This window comes from Camelus bactrianus, chromosome 9 (genome assembly GCF_048773025.1).
Source record: "Camelus bactrianus isolate YW-2024 breed Bactrian camel chromosome 9, ASM4877302v1, whole genome shotgun sequence".
Classification (NCBI taxonomy): Eukaryota; Metazoa; Chordata; class Mammalia; order Artiodactyla; family Camelidae; genus Camelus; species Camelus bactrianus.
The window spans coordinates 40080149-40103205 of NC_133547.1; the positions used below are offsets into that span (position 1 = coordinate 40080149).

At 54.0% G+C, this 23057-nt stretch overlaps 1 protein-coding gene across 3 annotated transcripts; it reads left to right on the plus strand.

The window, feature by feature from the left end:
* The first annotated feature begins 830 nt into the window (after window positions 1-830).
* CSF1 (colony stimulating factor 1) lies at window positions 831-20201 on the plus strand. 3 transcript variants are annotated; one of them, XM_074370130.1, is made up of 9 exons: window positions 831-1200; window positions 4322-4444; window positions 5723-5785; window positions 7355-7525; window positions 10995-11142; window positions 13243-13373; window positions 13936-13988; window positions 14311-14369; window positions 18044-20201. In XM_074370130.1, exons 1-8 carry the CDS (start codon window positions 1162-1164, stop codon window positions 14354-14356), a joined length of 774 nt encoding a protein of 257 aa, XP_074226231.1. In that variant the 5' UTR covers window positions 831-1161; the 3' UTR covers window positions 14357-14369; window positions 18044-20201. The 3 variants fall into 3 exon arrangements, with proteins under 3 accessions (XP_074226231.1, XP_074226230.1, XP_074226229.1); XM_074370128.1 differs by having other exon boundaries at window positions 842-1200; window positions 12352-13373; XM_074370129.1 differs by lacking the exon at window positions 5723-5785 and having other exon boundaries at window positions 837-1200; window positions 12352-13373.
* The last annotated feature ends 2856 nt before the right edge of the window (window positions 20202-23057 follow it).

Sequence of the window (23057 nt, forward strand, 5' to 3'; positions counted from 1 at the left end):
ACATCATGTATTTCCCAGGGGGCTGGAGGTGGTGGCCTCACAGAGGGATTGAAACATTGAATCATAGCGAAGTGAATAAAAGAGAAAGCTCCTGAATTTGGCGTTATAATTAATAGTCTCATCTTATTAGCCCTCATTTAGATTCATTCTCACATAGAGACAAAATGTGATTAATCATCTCAGTAAACGCACTTCCAAAAGCATCAAGGGAAATTTAGGGCCCAAGTGCCAACTCCCCCAGGTCTGGGCAGTTAGGAAGGAGCATGGGTACCAGCCAGCATTTACACCACCAGAAGGTCAGGTACCAGGAGACATAGCAGAGCCTCGCAGTTCCCTGACACAGGACACAACCCATCCCCTTCTGGCCAGGTAGTTAGCCTCCCTGCCTGGACCCTGACCCCAGAATGGGAGATGAGAGGCTGGGCAGGCTGCTTGGGGACTGCATAGGAAGGAGAGGGCTGTCTGCAAACCTGCTGACTCAGGCTCCACAAGGTGCTGCACCGTGCGCAGCGGGGAAGGCCCCAGTCTCCAGTGTTTGCCCCTGCTCTCAGACCATTTCCTGCTCAGATTTGGGAATTTTCAGGCCTCAAGGGAAAGTCCCTTAAGATGAATATTAGAAAGAGAGAGAGAGCACCGGATCCGCCTGGAGAGCGCGGAAGAAAAAGCAAGGCTTTATCCAAAGCCTGAGCGCGGGAGGGCGGGAGGCGGTGGAGTCCGCGTTACTTTCTTGAAGGTTCGGCGTTGAGCACACCAAACAGGGCGACCAGCAAGCGGGGAAGACCGGCCCGCGGGGTGGGGGCGGGGAGGTGGTTCTGGGCCTCTTGAGTATGTGTGTCTGTGTTGGTGCGCGCGCCTGCGCGTGTATGTGTGTGCATGTTTGTGTGTGTGTGTGTGTGTGTGTGTGTGTTTCTGGCGCCTGTCCAAGGTGATTTCCCATAAACCACATGCCTCGCAAGCTTAAAAGGCTGTGCCGAGGAGCTGGCCAGTGGAGCCCGGCTCGGGGAAAGTGAAAGTTTGCCTGGCTGCTCTCGGCGCCGCCGCGGGTCCCTCCGCACTCCGGGGACGGCAGCGCGGCCCTCGGCCGGGGCGCGGACTCTGCAGCGGCCAGCGAGCGAGCGAGTGAGGGTGGCCGACGCGCCCGGCCAAGACCCAGCTGCCCGTATGACCGCGCGGGGCGCCGCCGGGCACTGCCCTCCCACGGTAAGAAGCCGGGGCCGGGCTGGGGCGGGAGCTCGGCTGTGCGGCACGGTCCCTCGGAACCCACTGCACGGGTGCGGCCGCGGGCTCCGCTTTCCTTCCCATCTTTGCGCGCGGACTGCCCGAGGCCCCGCGTGCGCTCCGACTGGGACACTAGGCGGCCCTGTAGCTGCTTCTAGGGCTGCGGCGCTTCCCTGGGAAAGAGAAGGGTGCTCACCCCATTGCACGGAGGGGCACACTGAGCCACGCGCTAGCAGGAGAAAGGGGATTGCAGCCATGAGCAAAGGCTTCGTGTCAGCAAGGGCCTCCCTCTCTCTCCCTTCTGATCGGCCACCGCCAAAGGACAGGCAGAATGGCTGTGCTGAGGGTGGTGCCTTCCCAGTGGGCATTCCTTACAGGCCATACACATGCTTCCAGGTCCTGCTGGGGAGTGGGCGCTTCTGGATAGGAAAAGTTCAGGGGCCATCTAGCTTATAGAATGCCAAGGCAGAAGGAAGGAGCCGGGCAAGCCACTACTTGTTCCATCTCACAGGCAGAAGCTGTTGGGCACTTGGGTGGCTAGGTCAAGTCTGTTTTGTGGGGGCCGGGGTCCCAGAGTTGTATGGGGTCAGCTCTAAATCTTGCCAAATCTGGTTCAGTCAGTTGGGGAGATCCTGAGCTTAGTGGTGGTAGAAGAGGTGGAAAGAGGGTTTGGGGTTGCAGAACTGTGGACAGGGGCCGCAGATTGCTCAGGACTGCATGGGGACTTCCCTGCCCCAACCATGGGCAGTAGCTGGCAGCTCCAGATGGTGCAGGGTGGCACTGTTAACAAACAGTAAGTGGTCTCCCAATGGGTTTGCTTCTGAGGAACCCTGGGAAAGAAACCTGGGGGGGGGAGCAGAAAACTATTTGGAGGATAAGGGAGGGGGTTGCAGGTAGGATGAGAGGGAAGAGCAGATCCTAGGGGGAGGAAAAGCCTGAGAGAGAGAGATGGGGTTAGGAGGGGAAATTGGGAAGGATGAGGTAACAGGCAACAAGACAAAGAGGGGCTGGAGGTGAGACCAGGAGGAAAGAGGAGGAAAGTAAAGTTGGAAAGAAAAAGGTGGTGCTAGTTTTAGACAGGGGCAGCCCAAGGGTGCACTCTTGCCAAGGTCTCTCTGGGGAACTTGCTGATGGGAAAGATGGAACAGGATGGAAGGCAGGTGAGCATGGACAGCTAGGCTGAGATATCCCAGCATCTCTCTGAGCCTGAAGCAGAGATTCCTTGTGGCTGCCCCAGAGGCCAAGGCTGGTGGGTGGGAGGAAGAAAGGAGGGGGGAAGAGGAGCTGGCCCAGCCACATGTGAGCTAGAGTGTTAACCCTTGGGTGCCTGTCTAGATCCTCCTCTGAGGCCCAATCAGGGCCTCAGGTGCAGGGGTGGCCCCTCTCTGGCCACCTTCAAAGCTAGCCCACGTGGTGGCTGTACTCTCCCCACACCAGTGCCTGAAACAGCTCCAAAAGCCAGGCAGCCCTGGGATTAGCATTGCCGCCTCCTTGCTGTCCTCAAACTTAATATCTCGAAGTGCCTGTGGCAAGGCTATCTTCCTGAGCATCCCCCTCCCCATAGGCCCTTTCCTCCATACCATTCACACTGGGGGCTCAGAGCCTGAGAGGCAGCCAGCCTGGGGCAGAGACACACCTTCTGCACGGCCGTTTCCTCCCACAGGTACTGAACTGCAGGTTCCTGAGGGCCTGGGCAGCATTGCCATCCAGGGCTACCTCCTCAACTGCCTAACAGGGCCTGATGTCCCCCCATGACTGTCCTCCCTCTTCCACACTCTCCCTCCTCAAGGTCAGACTAGGACCCTCACCAGATCCCTGTGCTGAATGGGACTGGGCCATCATGTGCCTCTTTCCTCCAGGCCTCCCCCTCCCTCTCTCTGCCATCAACTTCTCCCCATCTGTCAAGGCCTCACTGAGGCCCCTCCTCATTGCAACCTCCCTGGAGCCCAGCCAGGGCCTCTGCTCCCTGGTAAGAGCCGACAAACATTTGGGCTTTTAGTTATATGTAAATCAGCATTTTGTGGGTTGTTTCTTAGTCTCCAATGTGCTATTTGTTTGCAGCATTTGTCCTGCCATCTGAGTTACTGAGGCAGAGCCCAGAGCCCAGAACCCAGGAAGGTGCCAGCTCTCACCCCACCCTGACAGCATTTCCCTGAATCTGGGGGCATCAGCTGCCAGGAGTCAATGTCCAGCTGGGGGAAGAAAGCCCAGGGTCTTTCGCTGCCTCTGGCTGGAGAAGGGGAGACCTAGGGCCAGGGACAGAGCTAAGGGGACCTTGGTAAGGAGGAAGGAAGGGGAATGACAGGGTGTCAGGCGTCCATCCCATCACTCTGGGGGTGAACAGCTGCTGGGCCAGGAGGGGGCTGAAAGAGGGGAGAGATCTCAGAAAACGTTCTTGCCATGATAAGAGCTGGCTGGCTGGATGCAGAGCCTAATGGGGCTCTGATTGGCAGGTGCCAGCCAGGGACAGTCTAGAGCTGGCATTGTTGCCTCTGATTAATTGGTTAGGCTCTTTATGACACATATACCCAGGGCTCCAAAGGTGTCTGGTGCGGGATAGGTTCCCAGTGAAACTGAGTTTGGTCCCCTGGTTTTTCCAGTAGCAGAGCCAGACCTGTGTAGAATCAGTTAGGAGGAAGGGCTGGGCCCAGGGAAATGTCTCTGGCTCGAAGTCTGGAGGCCAGCCAGTGCAAGAACATAAACTTGAGAAAGTGGGCAGCTCATAAGCTGCATGGCTCAGTGATGTTGCAGGATCAGAATAATGGGTAGATGCAAGTCCTGCACTCAAGGAGTTTCCTGTGTAGTTGACATCTAGACACCTCGCATGTCCTCTGTAGAAGGTCAGTGTGTAGTAAGGCTTGGCCTGGGGTTAATCTAGGAAGGCTTCTCTGAGGAGATGGCGTTTGGGCTGTTATCAAGGAGAGCAAAGTTGCCCGTGGCTGTTAGGAAATCCTGAGGAAGCTGGGTTTGGGGAATGCTGCATCCTGGGATGAGAGCCTGTAGCATTATAGGGATGAGATCCTTGGTTTTGCATCCTCAGCAGGGTAGGGGGGTTCCTGGGGAGCGTGAGAGCTGGGGAGAAATGACGCCCTCCCTATCACAGACATGGCTGGGCCCTCTGCTGCTGCTGGTCTGTCTCCTGGCGAGCAGGACTACTACCGAGGAGGTGTCGGAGCACTGTAGCCACTTGATTGGGAATGGACACCTGCAGTTCCTGCAGCAGCTGGTGAGTGTGCAGCCCTGCCTACCCTACCTTCTCTCCATTGGGGAAACGGAGGCAGGAGCCAGGGATCAAGGCCAGAGAGAGGGGCACCGGCAGAGAAATAGGACTGTGCAGGACGTGGTGCATGGCTCCCACCAGCTCAAAGGATGCTCCTCTCATTGGCCTTCTAAAGGTCAGGGCCTCTGACCACCACTCCATCCACCCCATCCTGAAGCCTTCTCTGACTCCCCTGTAGGCAGTGGACATGGTGGGCTTCCAGTTGGTTGCTGGGGTTAGTGGGTGCCTGGAATGTCTGTCATGCACTCTGAGAAGGCTTGTGAGGCCTGCTCTCCCTCGGTGGGATGCTTCTTCTGTGGAGCCAGCCCAGTCTGCCTGCCTCTGCCCAGATGTTGCCTCTAGCTCCTGGACTCCCAGATGGGCCGCCAGCCTGGCACCAGGGCTTCAGCCAGATTTGGAAGGGAGGCTCCCGCCTAACTCCTGGCCCTCCACCCCTCACTCCCTGGCTCTTGCCCGAGCCATGGGCCTGGGATGTCCTGCTCACCCTGGCCACGAAGGAGCCAATGCCTCACTCTAATCAGGCCAGCAGAGTTGTCAGCAATTTCAAACATGGTTCAGCCAGGCAGAATCAGGTTGCTGTCATGACTGCTGTCCTGCTCAGAAGAGAATTTACCATCCCTCTGGCCAGCCAGGCAGGGTGAGACACCACTGGCGAAAGCCAGCTTCAGCGCCCTGGGCTTAGGGCCTGCCTGTAGGCTGGGCCTCCGGCTACCTCTCTTGCCCCTACACTTTTCCTCCTGCATGTAGCTGCCACAGCAATCCATGGTAGATTGAGAGCCACAGCATTCTCTGAGGCTTAAAATCACAGAAGCACTGCTCTGAGGGCCAGCGAGGGCTTTAGGGGCAGCCAGCCCCAGCCCCTACAGATCCTGAATCCCCAGCACTTGTCTAGCTTCCACTTGAGTTCCTTCCAGGACAGAGGATTATGTCCTATATCCTCTGTTAGATAGTTCTTCCTTATAACAAGTTGATGTCTGTCAGATTTCTTAGAGTGGGAGGTAGAGAGAGGAGCCTTCTTGATCTACAACCCTCCCCTGGGCAGGTGGAAGGCACAGGTCTTCCCCTAGCCTTGGCTCTGTCTTTCCAAGTATGGTTGGGGTGAGGAGGCGGGGAGGTGGAGGAGGATCAAACCCAGATCCATCCAGAAACTCTAGTCCCCACTCATAGGCCAAGCTCAATTGAGCTGCAGACACCCTGCCACCACTGGCTTGCTCTCTCTTACAGATTGACAGTCAGATGGAGACCTCGTGCCAAATTTCCTTTGAGTTTGTAGACCAGGAGCAGTTGGTGAGTTACGGTTATTTACAAAGCCCATGTCATAGCATGTGTGCACTTCCCAGGGTGGGTGTATGTGGGAGCATGAAGGCAGGAGAAATCCTAGAGCTGAGCAGGAAATGGGAGTGAGGACCCTTGTCCTCAAGTTTGGGGTGCCAGGGTCCAGGACAGGCTGGGCTGGACCCAGGGCTCAAGCCCTCTGCTGCTCCCTTCTCCTGGCCTGGCACTTACTGCATGCCAGGCACTTTTCTAATTTAATCCTGACTATGTGGTTCAATAATCTTGTTCATTGTCCTCAGAGAGGTAAAGGGAGGGAGCATAGCTCGAGAGCATAGTGGTGGAGGCCTGATTTGAACCCAAGCAGTCTGGCTCTAAGACCTAAGGCCAACCAGTACTTCTGAGTCACATGCTTTGCTTAAGGATGTCACCTCCATCCAGCAGACAGACAAGCACCCAGGGATCCAGTCCAGCCCTTTCCCTCTTTCTCCTACTCTATTCCCAACCAGACACCGAGTGCTGCTGATTCTGCCTCCCAGCATCTCTGGGTTCTGGCACTCCACCCCATCAGCTGCTTGGACAATTTCAAGAGCCTCCTAAATGGCCTCCCTGCTTCCAGTGCACCCCTCATCCCACCACTAAGAGGAGCTCTCTAAACCCTAACCTGTTACCTTTACTGCCCCCTGTAAACCTGGAGACTCCTGCACTCCAGGAGAAAGCCTCGGTTGTTTAGTCTGGGGATTACAAGCTCCAGTCTCCATCACACAGCCCCACCCACTACCCCTATTCCCATTCCTTCCTGCCTCCAAGACTTTGCACAAGCTCTTCCTGATGCCTATTATGCCTTCCCAACTGCCCCTACCCCAGCCTTTATTCCACGTCTGCTCATCTTTGTGCCTCATAAAAATTGCCACGATGCCCAGGATTTACTCCCACCCCTGAGATTCTGCACACCTGACCCATACACACTTCTCTTAGAACTGGAGAGCACCTCATGGTCCAAGGAATAACCTCGGTATTCTACTCACTTACTCACTCACTCACTCTCATGCCTTAGCAAGCAGTTACTACTAGGACCCTTCTGGACCAGGTGCTAGGTATACAGAGCTAAAGCAGAGTCTTCACTGAGGCAACCACTATCTCTTTAGGGAAACAAAACACTGCAGTTACTCTTTGGACCCTGAGGTAGTGTCCAGTATGCCTATGGCCTGGAGGATTAGAAGCAGCCATATGGTAAACGGCTTTTTGTGAAAGCAAGCCAAGAGGGACAGAGACAGAGAAAGAGAAGTTCCCCAGAACCCACCCTAGCTATGTACCCCTATTTGGATTAAAGCCTCATCTTCCAGAAATCCAAAGATCTCTCTAATGAGAATCCACATCTCCTTCCCTCTACCATAATCCTCAGCAGCGCCAGATCCCAAAGACCGAGAATGGAAGTCAGCTGAGGGCAGCGTTCTCCTTCTTACCGGGGTAGCATGGCCCCTCTCCTCAGGAGGGCAGGCTGCAGCCCTCCATCTCCAGCACAGAGCCTGGGCTCCCAGCTGTCATCAGCCAGATCATAAACTCCAGGTTCTTGTTTTTCAGAACGACTCCGTGTGCTACCTTAAGAAGGCACTTCTCCTGATGCAAGACACAATGGACGTCACTATGCGCTTCAAAGACAACACCCCCAATGCCAATGTCATTGTCCAGCTCCAGGAGCTCTCTCTGAGGCTGAAGAGCTGCTTCACCAAGGACTATGAAGAGCAGGACAGGGTAGGAAGGCACGGGAGCTGGGAGTGCTGAGTAAGGGCAGAGGGTGGGTGTGATGGTACCATCCCTGCCCATGTGCTCAGGGTGCAGTCACTGGCCTCACCCCATGGCTTTGTTCACTCACTCGGATTCACTCATGCATGGATGGATTCATTCCACAAACCTATGCTGAGGACTCATTTTATAGGAGGCACAGTGCAGGTCCTTGACAATGTCTTCATGAGCACAAAGGACATGGTTCTCACCTCAGAGCTTACAGTTAAGTGAGGTTGACAGCCAGTAAAGAAACAATGATGCAAGTAAATAGAGTTACAACCCTTGAGGAGCATGTGTTCATTCAGCAAATAGTTAATGAGTGCCTATTGTGTACCAGGTATTGTTCTAGACACTGAGACACAGCTGGGATCAGACAAAAATCCCCACATCTGCAGAGCTTACATTTGGGGGTGGTGAGACAGTTAACAAAATACCTAAGTAGAGTTCGTGGTGTGGAGATGGCAGTAACTGCACTGCACAAAGAAGACCAGAGAGGAAGACCTGCAGGTGGTGAGGGAGTGAGGCAGGAAGGAGGAGCACATGGGGCTCTGAGAGAGAAACCAGAGTCTGATTTAAAGAGGGGTAGGGAAGGAGAGACAAGGAGGGCTTCTGAGTAAGAAAATATTCATCTGAGGTCCAAAGATAAGTAAGAATTAGGAAGCAATAAGGCTGCTCAGAGCATTCCAGAACAGGGAACGCTGGGCACAAAGCCCTAGGTGAGCAGGAATGTGCACATTTGGGACCCCCCCAAGCGTGGTCAGCATGGCCAAGGAAGTGGAGGGGAGAGAGGGAAGGAGGTGGGAGCCAGATCACCTGGTGTCCTAATAGATGTGGGGTTGGAGGAAGCTGTGGTGAACAGGCGAGTGACCTAGTCTAACTGGTCTTCTGAGACCATTCTGGTTGCTGTGTGGAGAATGGACTGTAGAGAGCAGGGATGGAGGCTGGACAGCCAGTAGGAGGCACAATTTCAGGCGTGGATCAGGGTGAGGGTGGAGGCAAGGGGATGCGTTCCAACAAGTTTGGAGGAAGAACCAACAGGACTTGGTAATGCGGCAGCCATGAGGAGCTGACGGTTTTGTCTCGAGCTGGTAGAGATCCAGTGATGCGGAAATGGGGCAGAGCAGATTTGGGGGAAAAGCAGATGTTCAGGTTGGGATCCATTATGCTTGAGATATTTGTGAAATAACCAAGTAGAGATGTTGAGCAGGCAGCTGGATACATGGGTCTTGAGTTTAGTGATATACAGACATAAGCAGTGCCAGCCTGTAGGTCATCTGTGAAGCCAGGGGATGTATAACATTACTCACTGTGAGAAGAGAAACAGGCCCAGGACCCCCAGCACTTATTTAGAAGTCAGGCAGAGGAGGGGACCGGCAAGAAGACTGAGGAGCAGCCTAAGGGTGGGAGGAAAGAGAGTGTGGGATTGCTGAGCCCATGAACAACAGTGTTTCAGGATGGAAAGAGGAGGCAACTTTACCAAATGGGGTTTAAGAAGTCAAGCAAGAGAAGGGCTGAAAAGTGTCCGATGCATTTGGCAATGCAGAGGTCGCTGTTGGAGGCAGGTACCAGACCAGGTGAACAGAAAGTGAGGACGTGGAGACAACACTGTGGAGGTACCGTGCTCCAAAAGGGCACAGAAAAAGAGAGAGATAGCCAGAGGGAGTGTGGGATTGCAAGAGGAAACATTTTTAAATGCAAGAGGTACTAAGTCTGTGGTTTTCCATTGTTGAGGTTCATAAGGATCATTTGGGGAGCTTGTTTAAAATGCAGGTTCCCAGTACGCACCACTAGAAAGTCATTGGGTCTGCGGGCAGGCCTGGGAATCTGCATTTTAGCAAGCCACCCACCCTGGACTGATGCCGGGGGCAGTGTCGGGGGTTGGGGGGGCCAGACTCCAGGCCAAGTTAGAGGGCTAGTCTCCTGAGAAGCTGGCAGGAGAGGGATTCAGAGCCCAGGAGGCAAAAAGACATAGCCTCTGTGGAGACGGGTGGACATCAGGACCTTCTGTCCTCGGTTCCTGTTTTCTCTGTGAAGTACAAAGGACACAGAGATTTTGGAAGAAAAGTGTGGGAGAGCCGGCTTACCTCTTTCCTACAACATCCTTGGTGGGGAGGTTGGCAGGGATTGTTGTTTTGACTTTACAAATGAGGAAATGAGCCCAAACAGGGATAGTTCATTTGGCCTGTGTTGCTGAGCTGGTGAGTAATGGAGCTGAGCCCAGGTCTTCCCATTCCCACATCCATTCTCTCATTTATCCAGTAAACATTTATTAAGGGCCTCTTATATGCACAGCCCCTGGGCATCCAGTGATGCCTTCAAGGACTTCACTACCTAGTAAAGCCCCTCATTTTGTCCCGTGCAGCTCAGTTTAAGGAAAGATTTGGAAGTCATCGGCCGGCAGGCCATAGATTGGTGCAAGAGGAGGGGTGGGCGCAGGACTGAGCCCTCAGGAGTGCCAGCACTTAGAAGTCAGGTGGAGGCGGGAGCCCGATAAGGAGGCTGAGAAGGAGCAGCTCAAGAGGTGGGAGGAAAACTGGGAGCGTGTGAAGCTTCTCAGAGCTTCAGGGTGTGTGGAGAGCCTGGTTCCCCACACCCTTTGCAGAAGAGAAAAGAGCAGCTCCATAGACAGGGCTTGGCTCTCCTTCCAAGACACACCAATGCCAGAGAAGGACCCACAGCCCCCTGGCCTCTTCCTGGCCATTCTCCTCCCCACACAGGGTGATCTTTCTAAAAGATTCCAGTCTTATCATGCTCTACTGACCTCCCCAGCACCCCCTCAGATGTTATCTCTTTGCTCTGTAGGTAAGGTTAATAATGGTTCTGCAGGACCTGATCCTCGCTGACCTCTCTCAGTTGCATCTCGCACGACTTTCCCCTAGATGGCTGTACTCTAGCCACTCTAGCCTTCTTTTCGTCGTCCAACATTTCAGGCTGTTTCCTGCCTCAGGACCTACGCACAGTCTGTTCCCACCACCAGGACAGCTCTTTCTGACCTGCCTCCTTTCCTGATTAACTCTTGCTCATCTCTTAGTCAGCCCCTTGGGGATTCCCCCTGAGCCCTCATTTAGGTCCCTCTGTTATAAACTCTCACATCAGTCTTCTTAGGACTCACCACACTTGTAACAATATGTTTAATTCCGATGTTCTGCTGGAATCAATGTCTAACTCGGCCAGGAACCACCTCTCTCTTGTTCAGTGCATGATTCCCAGGTAGTTACCATATGCCTGGCACATAAATATGTTAAATGGACCCATGAATAAATGATAAAGCTTACCACTTCAGGACATAGGGGTCCTGAAAACCAGGGTAGAGAGGAGAGAGAAAACAAGAGAAAAAGAAGATGGATGCGAGAAAGGCCAAGGGAGTCTGACAAACAACCTAGAGACATGGGGCCAATGCTCATCCTCATCAGGGGGTGCCTTGCTCTCCTTCCAGGCCTGTGTCCGAACTTTCCATGAGACGCCTCTCCAGTTGCTGGAGAAGATCAAGAATATCTTTAATGAAACAAAGAATCTCCTTAAAAAGGACTGGAACGTTTTCAGCAAGAACTGCAACAACATCTTTGCTAAATGCTCCAGCCAAGGTAAGCACCAAAGGGGCCAGCAAGTGCGGGGTTGGGGAAGGGGATGTGTAACAGGGCTGCCTTGGGAGGTGACACATGGGACTGGAGGGACCCTTGGGAGGCAGCCTGGCTGCTATTTGTGCTCCTGTGTGTGTAGATGTGCTTGTTTCGTGTACATATGTGGCTTCGTGTACCTCTGGTTGGTCCTGGGCACATGTCTTTTCTGACATGTGTGTGCATGCACACCTACGTATGTCTGCATGTTGAGGCATCAAGAATGATCACGCTGGTGGCTGTGAGATCAGGGAGTGGAAAAGCGGGCCTCTCCGAGAGCCCTGTAGGCATGGAGGCTTTCCCCACCGGCTCTGCAGGCTGGCTGGACATATGGGGGGTTCCGTGGAGAGAGCAGAGGCTCCATCGGAGTCAGGGCCCTTGCTCCAGGAGCCCTGCTGCGAATCACCAGGACGCCCTGGCTCCAGAAGTCCCCAGGATACCTTGAGTGTCCCCTCAAGGGACAAGGCTGGATTTGAAGTCCAAGCATCATTCAGACTCTCCCAGTGCTGGCCCAGCTGCACACATGTGTTCTCTGCCTGTCTTCGTCACTGCGTCCTGTGCCATGTGGGCCAGCCTACATTCAACCTTGCTCCCCAAGGCGGGGGCTGAAGCCCTAAGACCTGCCAATGGCCAAGTCCAGTCTCGCTGCTTCAATCCCAAGGCCTCAAGCCTTGGCCACATTCCAGCCCCAGCCTGCTCTCCCCTGAGGCTGTGGCTATGGGGCCCCTTGCCGTGCATGAAGCCACCTTGCTGCTTTCCAACCAACAGTGTCTTTGGGGCTTGAGGGTGTCTTGTGTTAGTCCTGAAGGCCACTGCTCAACCTCCTGTCTGGCTGTTGTCACCCCTGGCTTGGCACCTGGCCAGCTCGAACTCCACGAAGGGCTGTTCTCTGGTCTTCCCTGACCCTGACCCCAAATCTGTGTGTCTAAACCCCACTCTGCTTTTCCTGCAAAGAACCTTCCTGCAGTTTGCACCTTCCCTGCCTAAGGCCTGTGTCATTAGCATTGGCTCCATTCCTGTCCTCTCCTCAGTCCCAGGGCTGAGTCAGGGCATGAAGGGACCCCCCACCCCGCGACCCATATCTCCTTCTTGACCCCTCTGGGAAAGCTGAGCTGAAAGCTGGTGACTCTATCTCCTTCCCATCCTTCTCTCTCCCTCTCTCTGTGGTTCTTTCAGATATGGTGACCAAGCCTGATTGCAACTGCCTGTACCCTAAAGCCACCCCTAGCAGTGACCTGACCTCTGTCGCCCCTCAGCAGCCCCTCACCCCCTCCATAGCCCCTATGGCTGGCTTGACCTGGGCTGACTCTGAGGGAACAGAGAGCAGCTCCCTCTTGCCCAGTGAGCAGCCCCTTCACACAATGGAACAGGGCCGTGCCAAGCAGCGACCACCCAGGAGCACCTGCCAGAGCTTTGAGTCGCCAGAGACCCCAGGCATCGAGGGCAGCCCCACTGGAGATTCACCTCAGCCCCACCCCCCAATTGGGGCGCCCATCACTGGGATGGAGGAAATTCTTGACTCTGTGCTGGGCACTAACTTGGTCCTGGAAGAGGCCTCTGGAGAGGCTGGTGAGGGTCCTATACCCCAAGGGGCTGAGCTTCCCTCCTCCAGGCTGGGAGGAGGCAGTGACCAGGCAGAGACCGCCAGACCCAGCAACTTCCTCTCAGCATCTTCACCACTCTCCAGGTCGGCAAAAGGCTGGCAGCCTGCGGATGTAACTAGCACGCCCCTGTCCATGGTGGGCCCCGTGAGACCCACTGAGGCTTGGAGTCACACACCCGATAAGATGGACCATTCATCTGCCTCACCCAGGGACCGCCAGGAGCCAGGCTCTGCCAGAACCCCAGCCCTGCGCCCGCAAAGCCTCAGCAGTCCCTCCATCCTCTCATCTCAGCCAAGGCTTCCCAAAAGCCACTCCTGGGGCAACATGCTGCCCCTGGAGGAGCTGGAAGGCAAAAGGAGCACCAGGGATCGGAGGAGCATCACAGAGTACCGCAGAGGACACGCAAGTGAGGGGGTGGCCAGGCCCCCGGCCCGTTCTAACTCCGTTCCTTTGACTGACGCAGGCCATGAGAGGCAGCGCAAGGGTCCCTCTGACCACCAGCTCCCCAGCTTTGTTTACCACCTGCTGGTGCCCAGTGTCATCCTGATCCTGCTGGCTGTTGGTGGCCTCCTGTTCTACAGGTGGAGGCGGCGGGTAAGAAGAGCCCACTGGGGAGAGGAGGGCATCTTGTAAGGGCCAGGGCACAGCCTGGGGGGAGGAGCAGGTCAAATATGTTGGAGGATGACCTGGGTTTGGCCTGGGTTCTTCAGACACTGAGAGACAGGAGACTGAGCACAGAGGATGGGAGGTTGAAATGGAGGGTTTCTTCAAGAGCAGCGAAGGCTCAGGCTACAAGTTCAACCAGAGGGACTGGGGAAGAAGAGTGGGAGAGACTATTCTTGGGCCACAGCAGGTGAAAACCCAGATGGGAGGGAAGATGGAGGAGGAAAGTGATGTGTATAAGTGTCAGGGAGGTCATTCCCTAGGAGCTCTGCAAGGCCTGGGGTCCAAGAAGCCCCAGGATAGGAGACTACCTGCAGGGGGAGAAGAGATGGGGCGTTGCCAGCAAGGAGGCCTTTGAAAGCCCCCTGGCTGGTCCAGAGGGTATACTGGTAACTCTCTCACATACTCTCTGGGCAGCCCAGCCTGAGGATGGGGCCATGGTCTCCCAACCCTCCCCCAGCTCCTCAGAGAGCCTGCTCTTTTCTGTCCTCAGAGCCGTCGAGAGCTTCAGATAGTGGCTTCTCCCATGGAGCAACCAGAGGGCAGGTGAGAGTTTGAGGGTGGGGGGAGGCTCTCGTAGGCATGGGGCATCTATTTCCCCTCTAGATTTGGGGGAGACTTTCTCCTGCTTGCACTAAGGAAATGGAGCTCAGAATAGGATCGGGGGTGGGGAGAATGAAGGGGTGTCCCTTCTTTCCTAGAAATCTGGGATTTTTCCTGATTTCTTCTTAGAGTTAGGCAGTTCTGGGACTTCTAAATCTGAAGAGGGCTGGATGCTGGGGGGAGGTGCTGGGGGATGAACTTCGGGGGTTTCCTCACTCCCTGGCCTCTGCTCAAGTCTTATGACAGCCCTGTGCTCTGCCCGCAGCCCCCTGACCCAGGACGAGGACAGACAGGTGGAATTGCCAGTGTAGAGGGAATTCTAAGGTAAGACTCTGATCTGAATCTCTCTCCACCCTTTAAAATTAGCTATACCCTTTTCTACTCACCCTCACTTGCTGGTGGTACCACCAGCTCCCCTGAGGCGCCTACACTTGACTCCATTCTCTCTCTCCTACTCCCTTTTCAATCCATCACCAGGTCTGGCCAACTTTCTCCTTCGCGGGTCCTTTGGTCTCCCCACTGTCCCTCTAGTCACTCTGCCTCATCTGAGGCCAGGCCCTGTTACTTCTGCGACAGGTTATCATTTCTGCATTGGGCTTCTAGTCTTGCTGCCCCCTTCCATCCCAGAGCAACCAAACTCCTCTTGTGTAAGGTCTTCAGCCTCCTAGGGAATTTCAGCAGCTCTGCATCACCAGTCACTTCAAAGCCAACACTCTCAGCTTACCTCCCAAGCTCCTCTAGCAGTGGCCCCTAACATCCACCTCTTGCCAGCTCTCTGTTTGCACACTGATTTAACCCTTCTTTCCAACCAAGATCATTTTTGCCTTCCTGCTTTTAGATGCATGGAGCCATAAAGGCTTAGTCTTAGAAGGGCTCTCAGAGGTCATTTGGCCAAGCATCCCACCCCACAAGGGCCTCCCCTCTCTGCATCCTGATGGGGAGTCAGCCAGCTTCTGGTCGTACACTCTTGGTTCCAGGCAAGCTCCCTGCCCTTTCCCAATAGCACCTTGGGGAAATCCTTCTATACACCAGGCTTAACCTGCTTCCCTGCCCCTTCCCCGGTGGTCCTCCCTTCTCCTCTCATGAGAGCCCTCCAATATTTTAAGTCAGCTCCATGCCCCCTTTAAGAATGTCTCCCCTCTAAGCTCAGTGTGGTCAAGTCCCTCAAGCATTCCTTGTATGATATGGTTTTCAGACCCCTCACCATCCTGGTCACCCTTCTTTGGACACACTTGTTTGTCAATGTCCCTCTGAAAATGTGGCGCCCACCCTGGACACAGTGCTCCAGAGGCTGTCTGACAGCTCAGAGTACAGTGGGAATGCTACCTTCCTTGATCTGGACAATGTTCTTCTATTTGTACAGATTAAGATTACATTTTTTTTAAACAACCACATCATTCTGTTGTCATATGTTGAGCTTATGGTCTATTAAAACCCCTAGTTCCATTTCCCATAAACCTCTGTCAAGCCAGATTCTCTCTATCCTGTACTTCGAGAACTTGATTGTTTTACCAGTGTGCAGAAGTTTATGTTCATCTTTGTTAAAAGCAACTTGTTCATTCCGGCCCATCACTGAGCCTATTGAAATTGTTTTAAATTCTAATTCTGTCTTCATAGCCCTCCCAATTGTGTCTCCTGCACACGGATGAGTGCCTTCTGTTGTCCTCACCCACATTGTTGATAAACATATGACTCTTATCACCCCTCACTCTGGCTCCCCATGACCCTCCTCCCTTCCTTCCCCTCAGCCTGCAGGAATCAGCCCTTCCTGATGGTCTCCATCAGTCTTTAGTTGCTCCTTTAGTTTGTACTCCTCTGCTCTTTTGTAGTTGATTCATATTATATCAATTTGCACTTACTTGGATTATTTTTATACATTTTAAAATCATATTTTATGCACACATATATATTCTACACCCCTAAGAAGGCTGTAAGCCCCATAAGGGCAGGGACTGTGTCTTAATTCCTTTTTTTTTTTTTTTTTTTTTTTTGCATTTCTTTTTCTACCCCAGGCCCTAAACAGAGAGAGCTTCTTCATACTTGCTAAGAACTCACTAAATGACTGATTGGCTTGAGGACTGACCAGTTGGCCCTGGCCAGCTGTCTCTAAGTGTCCAGGCTTCTGGCTGACCAACTAACTAATTGACTCTGACTGGCTAGCCAGCTGGCTAGGTGTCTCTGACCAACTAACTAGCTAGTAACTGCCTAACTGGCTAGTTGATTGGTGAGCTGATTGGCTAACTGACTAGCTGTCTGATTGCCTATTTTGCTGATTGGTTGGCTGACTAGCTGGGGTGAACCCATTCAAGTTTCCAGTCACACCCCCATGCCAAATGCAAGCCAGTGCCTCAGAGCCTTATCACATGTGGAATGACAGGCCTGGGCCACTTCTAGAGAAGTCAGGGATCTGCCAAATGCTCAAAACCAGGAGAGCCTGTTTAGAAAACACAAGAAGTAACACATCTGGAATCCTGGGGTCCCTCTTGTCAGTAGGGTGGGCTAAGATGGATGAGTGGGTCAGATGGGACACTGGCAGGGCTGTGAGGATGATGCAGACCCCCTCAGGACTGGTAAGCAGAGTACTGTCCCAGGTCCCTGGGGACTTTGTGACTCAATGCTGCACCACCCTCTGACTGGTTGCCCGCCTACCCCCTTGGTCTTGGCCCTCTGCCTCATCTCCTCTATACTCCTTCTCTCCTTTCCCTGCCTGCCTAGTTTCAGGCCTTCCCAAACTTTCCTCTTCCTCTCCTTAAGGTGGAACCCAGGGCAGGGGCTACATCCAGACCCCCACTTGGATCCAGACTTAAAGTGGTCTCCAGGCCAGGCAGCAGGAGCTTCAGGGAGACTTAGGGCCAGCCCCAAGATTTACTGCTGTTCTGATGAAAGAAATGAGAGGGGGAACACAGAGGCAGAGAGACTGAAAGAGGGACCCTCAGAAAGAAAACATGGACCACAGCCCCTCCACTCCAAGAAACCAGGGCATTGGGACAGTGGGCTGGAGCTCACCCACTTGCTTTTTCTTACCTCCTGGCACCAGCAGGGCCTGTGGCCCGGCTGTACCCAGTATGGTTCATGTCCAGTTTATGGTCCTCCCTTCTTCCCCTTCCAGAGCATGGGAATGGGCTGGGAGCCAGAAGCTGTGGTCCCATCTTTCCTCCTTACCCATCACGGGTTTTGCCAGTAGGGCCTATGGACAGTCAGAGAGGGAAGCTCCACACAGGGTCCAAAGTCAATCTGTTGGATGGAATCCAGGGGATTTCTGCTCTGGGAACAAAGCGTTCCGAGGATGCCGGGCAAGGGGACAAGGATAGGGGAGGGGTTGGAGAGAGCAGGGCCCTGACTCCTATGGATGATGCAGGGAGGCAAGTCTCTTGGCCCATCCGGAAGGGGGCTGGCTTGCTTAGGGCTTAGCATGCCAAATGGCAGGGTGGGAGTTTCCTTGTCCGGAACTGCCTCTGGTTCTTCCCCTTCAGATACCTCTGCCCTGCTGTCCTGACTATCTTGTGATGACCCTCTGTGATGAATGCTGTGGAGGTGGGAACGGAAAATTCCTCTTCTTTGCTAGAGTTAGCAGGATTCACTCTTGGTCTTTTGGACCAAGGATAGTGAGATGGTCTTGCCCGATGAGGGGCCTAAGGACACTTAAGTGCCTCCTTCCCTCCCTGTCAGACCCCCTACACACAATTTGAGCAGTGTCCCCGCCTCCAGCTCTGCTCAGACCTCCACCAGGCCCTGTTACCTTCTCCTGTGGTCCCTGGTTCCCCAGGAGGAGGTAGGAGGTGAGGCCAGTCTGCCCAGTGGCTTGGGCTGCTGCCAGAGAAAGCTGCCTGGTCCCTTGTGGTGTCTGGGGCGGCTGGGAAGGCGAGGGAAAAGATGGAAGTCCTGCCTGCACACCACCAACAGCCCACAGGAACGCTCTGCCTCCCCTACTCTTGTCCTCAGCAACCCGTCCCATTGCCCCCATTCAGCTGACCAGGCTTTCTTTTTCTCCCCTACAGCTGGGCGCACAGGACAGTCTCTCCATGGGAGGAGACATTATGGGGCCTACATCACCACCCCTCCCCAGCCATTCTTCTGGGAATGTGGCCTGCCCACCGCGAGAGCTCCTGCCTGCCAGGACTAGACCAGAGCAGCCAGGCTGGGGCCCCTCCACCCTCGACCCTTAGACTCTGGACTGACTAAGAGAGGGCTGGAGGATGCCCCCCACGCTGCTGATATTTATCGGGGGCCCTGGAGGCTCCCATCTGCTTGAGGGAGGCTGGCAAGCCCGGTTGAAGACCTTCTGCCCCTCAGGGGCTGTGGCCTCCTCCCACTCCCCTCCAAGCCAACACCTGGGCCAGGGACCCAGAGGCCTGTGGGACATGGGAGAACAGGGTGGGTGCTGAGGAATGGAAAAGCCCTTGTACCCAGAGGACCTGCCTGGTGCCAAGGGATCCCAACACCGACAAGCAGGGACTTGTCTCCAGAGAGAAGCATGAGATTTGCAGGGCGGGACAGCGTTGCTGGATTTCCTGTAAAGGTGTGTAGCCCAAAAGACGGGAAGAGAAGGCTGCTGGGCCTGCTGGTCTGCACTGACAGCCCGGAGCGGGTCTGCGCCCTCCACTTGCCTAAGTGCTCTCTGCTGGTGGCCAGGCGGAGAAGGGAGGCCAACCCTACCCTCAGGACCTGCCTGGCTTGGCTCGTGATGCTAAGGGGAAGACCACACTCTGGCCTCTGCCCCACCGTCCCCCCAGCCCTGCCAGAGCTTCTCCGGGAGGCCACGCAGAGGCTCTCCTCATGAAGGAAGCCATTGCACTGTGAATACTGAACCTGCCTGCTGAACAGCCTGCCCTATCCATCCCAGAGAGCAAACACCCATCCGTCCTCCCACCCTCCAGCCTCTCCCCAGCTTCCTGCACTGAGTGCCCGAGCCGGCCTCGCCTGTCGACTGAGGGAGCCCCTGAGCCCTGACCTTCTGCTGATCCGGCTCTGACTTCCTGGGGTGGATCAGGGTGGGAGAACTGCCCGGGGCCACCAGCCGGAGCTGGTCTTCAGGCTGTGTTGTTCACCCAGGTTTCTGCATCTTGCACTTTGACATTCCCAAGAGGAAAGAGACTGGTAGGAGGGAGAAAAGGAGGGCAGAGGTAGACACAGAGAGAGGCTGCAGGGTGAGCTCTGACTGAAATTGGGTCTTTGAAATTATGGGCATGCCCCTGAAGTTGGGGCAGGGGTGCAGACCCTTGACCCCCCCTGCCCACTCCCTTTCCCTGTACTAGGCCCCTGCCCCAAACACAGCTGCAAGGCTGCTGCCAGCAGGCACCTGGGCTGAGCGATTGTCCCTGTTTGGAGCCTGACAGGTAATGACACCCTCCAGCTTTCACCCCACTCCTCACTAACACTTCTCTCTGACCAGGCAAGCCGGGGTGGGAGGGGGACTGGGAGAGTCCAGGCATCTGTTTCCAAGTCTGCCTTGAGTGCCTCAGCTACCTGGTCTCGGCTCTGAGAGCTGGGCAGCAGGTGATGGGGCTGTCGATTGCCCTTGGTCCCTTTGTGCTGCTGTGTCCCTCCTCTCCTGCTGCCGTGTCCCTCCTCTCCTGCTGCCCTGGGCCCTTCATAGAGAGACTCTGTCCCACCTGGCCACTGGGCCGGGTCCCATGACCTTCCCTTCCTGTCCTTGAACGTGAGGATCTGCTGGTCCCTGCCTGCCCTGCCCTGTTGCTGTTAGCTGTGGGAGGGGCAGTGAAGAACTTTCCCCATGGGGCTCCTTTTTTTAGTCACAGACTCTATATTTGATACTAAAAAATATGTATTTAAAAGTGGAAGAAAAAAAAAAACAACACAGAAAAAAGGCATTCCTCCCTCACTTCCCACCCCTTAAACGTGTAGTATTTTAAAAGTCAAGAAAGCAAATCCAACCATTGCAGAAGCTCTTTGTGGGCTCTTGGTGACATGAGAGCAGGAGGGGCCCCAGAGCCCTCTCTGGGTGGCTCCTTGGCTACCTGCACGGGAACCCTTCTTTTCTCTGCGAAAGCCAAGAGGGAACATTGGCTCACACACTGTGAGATTTTGTTTTTATACTTGGAAGTGGTGAATTATTTTATATGAAGTCATTTAAATATCTATTTAAAAATAGGAAGCTGCTTATATATTTAATAATAAAAGAAGTGCACAAGCTGCCATGTGTGAGTCATGGGAAAAGCTGCTTTTGGGATGTGGGTGGCAAAAATGGGGGTGGCCAGTAGCTGCTGGGTGAGCCCCAGCTCAGAAAGCTTTTTTCAAGATATGTGGGAAAGGAGGGTTCTCTCCAAGTTCTAGTCTTGTTACCAAAACTTCCTGCATTATCACTGTCCCAAATACACTATCTGCATATCTGTTTAATAGGAAAACAGACAGAAACCAGCTAAACCTCAGACCTGGCCACCAGCCCCTGCTCCAGCCCAGCCTAGCCCAGCCCAGGAAAACAGCTGGTTGGCCTCCATCCAAGGGCCCAAGGGGGCTGCAAGGACGAGACTCCTGGACCACTGACCCCTGCTGTCCAGGTCCTAGTGGGCTCTGAGGTGAATGAGCACCATCTCTGGGCAGGGAACTCGGTGAGGCTGGCAGGGGAAGAGAGCTAGCGGGCTCTGTGAGTGGCCTTAAGCCCTGATCTTCCTTCTGGGAGTGGAGAGGAGATGAAGGATGCATCCTTCTGGGGCAGAGGGGTATTGAGAAGGGCCAGAGTGGTGAAGGCCCAGCATTGCCCCCCACACACCCTGGGCAAGGCTATGACAAGAGGGGCCTCCCCACCGCTGAGAGAGTGGTGGACAAAGTTTTGAAATCAGTGGTTTTCAACCTTGCCTCACCTGAAACTCACTTGGGTTGTTTCCAAATATACTGGTATATTGCACTGTGGATATACCCACTCTAGATCAACAAAATCAGAATCTCAGGGGTGAGGATCAAGACACTAGGCATCAGAAGTTTTTAAAGACATTTCAAGTGATTCGAATGGGATCCATGGTGACAAACAGGTAGAGCTGCACTGACTGATATGGTGGTTACTTAGGTTTAAATTAAGTAAAATGAAATGAAAATGAATATTCAGTTCCTCAGTCATACTAGCCACATTTCAAATTTCAGTAGCCACATGTGGCTACCATGTTGGATAACAGAGAAATAGAACATTGCATCACCACTGAAGTCACATTGGACAGCACTGCACAAAAGTTTGGGTCCCTGGACTTAAGGGACGAAGGTTATAGGGTCAGAGCTGGCACTAAGCCAACTTGGAACTAAATACCCAAGTATCTCAGTTGCCCTCCTCTGTGCCCTGAACCCCCACTACCATCCTATCCCTCATCATTTCTCTTTCCTTTCTGTCAAAAGCTCCTCAGAAGCAGTTTTTGAAGAAATTTATTCCTATTTTTCCCTTAAGTCCCAACTTAAAAGTCACCTCCTCTGAGAAGCCTTCCCAGCCTGACCCAGGCCCCAGAGGCCCACCCTGGCTCAGTTCCTTCTTCCCCAGTGCACCTATGGGGTGCAACTGAGACCCTGTTTATTCGTCTGTCCTACCAGGCCATGGACTATGACAGGAAATGTGCTGCATCCCTCCTTGCATCCCAGTGCCTGAGAGTATCTGGCACACAGTATGTGCTCAATAAATGTACTTCCAAAGATTAATAATGGATGCATGAATAAAGGTATAGTAAGGTAAATTCTGACCAGATTTAATGATGGCCTTTTCTAGGGGCTTACCTGGTATCAGTCAATGGAATGTATACCTAATAACGACAGTTCACTAGCCAAACAGGAGGTATTTTCAGCAGGTCTCCCTGGCTTCTGTTGGAGATGGGGCTAGGTAGCACCCTAACTGGGTGTGTGGATGGAATGTATGTTTCAAGGCCTTTAAGCAGGGGTCAGCAAAACACACAGGCAAACACCCCTGCCCCTCACCTGCCTTTCCAGAGGCTACAGGAGATAACCAGCAAGGAAGTCCAGAGAATCTCAGCAGGCCTTTCCTGGGCTTCATGTGCTGCCAGGGCCACTTCAGAAGTGTCGTATCTGTGGAACAACATTCACTTTGGATTCAGAGCCAGAAAACTTAGGCCATTGGCTTAGGCTTCTTATTGCTTAGCTGTGTGAACTTGGGCAAGTATTTAACCTCTCTGAACCTTAGGTTTCTCTTCATCTTTAGAACTGGTTTAAGAATACAAGCCAGGTATACCTGCTCTGAGATTCAAATGCAGGAACAAACCCCAAAGTACCTTCTGGACTCCCAAAGGCTGTGCCCAAGTAAAGTGCTGGTGCTGTCTCTGCCAGCTGGTCCCATGGTGCCCAGGCCACACACAGCTCCCCTCTGGGCAGGCACAGGGGACCCAGAATGCTACCAGGGCCTGGCTGTTCTCAGCAGAAGGTGGCAGAGCCAGGCACTTTCTGCTGGGATGAGGATTCAGATACTTTGTCGCTCAAGGATTTCTGGGTGGAGGGAGGAGGCAGGTAGGAGACTGAGGGGAAAGTGGCCCTGGGATGTAGCGGGTGCTTGTTAGTGGGCAGGGTCAGGAACACTGGCTTTGAGTATGCAAGCAGAAGGGCCCAGCCAAACCCCAAACCATTATCCGGCCAGAGCCAGGAAAGTGAATCAGAGGCGACCAGGAAGAAGCCTGAGGTTAACCTCATGCAAACTGCAGGCCATGGCAAGGAAGGGGTGTGGGGTACTGAGGTCTAGGCAGGGCCTAGGTAGTGTCTGACGACCCCCTGAATGAAGAACTAAAGTCATTAGTGGGTGGGCAGTGACTGGGCAGCCTGAGGCTCAGGTCAACTGCAGGGTGGGCCTGGGAAAAGAGCCCACATTTCCCAGTAAGCCCCCACTCCACCCCAGCCCCCAGTGAAGGCCCCCTCTACCACTGCAGCACTTTTGTCCCCTGGTTTCTCAAGCCAGTTTCTGGGAAGGGGGATGACCAGGCTCTGCTGTCCTAAATGCTGGGACTGCTGAGGGAGCAAGGTGGACCACGCCAGCCTGGAAAGCCACCTGGCAAACTGACAGAACCAAAGAGA

Bases quoted from the DNA above. Each gene is read 5' to 3' on its own strand.
- CSF1 (XM_074370128.1), top strand. From the start codon at position 1,162: ATGACCGCGCGGGGCGCCGCCGGGCACTGCCCTCCCACG. The intron at 1,201-4,321 runs GTAAGAAGCCGG...TCCCTATCACAG, and splicing joins CCGGGCACTGCCCTCCCACG to ACATGGCTGGGCCCTCTGCT. The intron at 13,374-13,935 runs GTAAGAAGAGCC...TTCTGTCCTCAG, and splicing joins TCTACAGGTGGAGGCGGCGG to AGCCGTCGAGAGCTTCAGAT.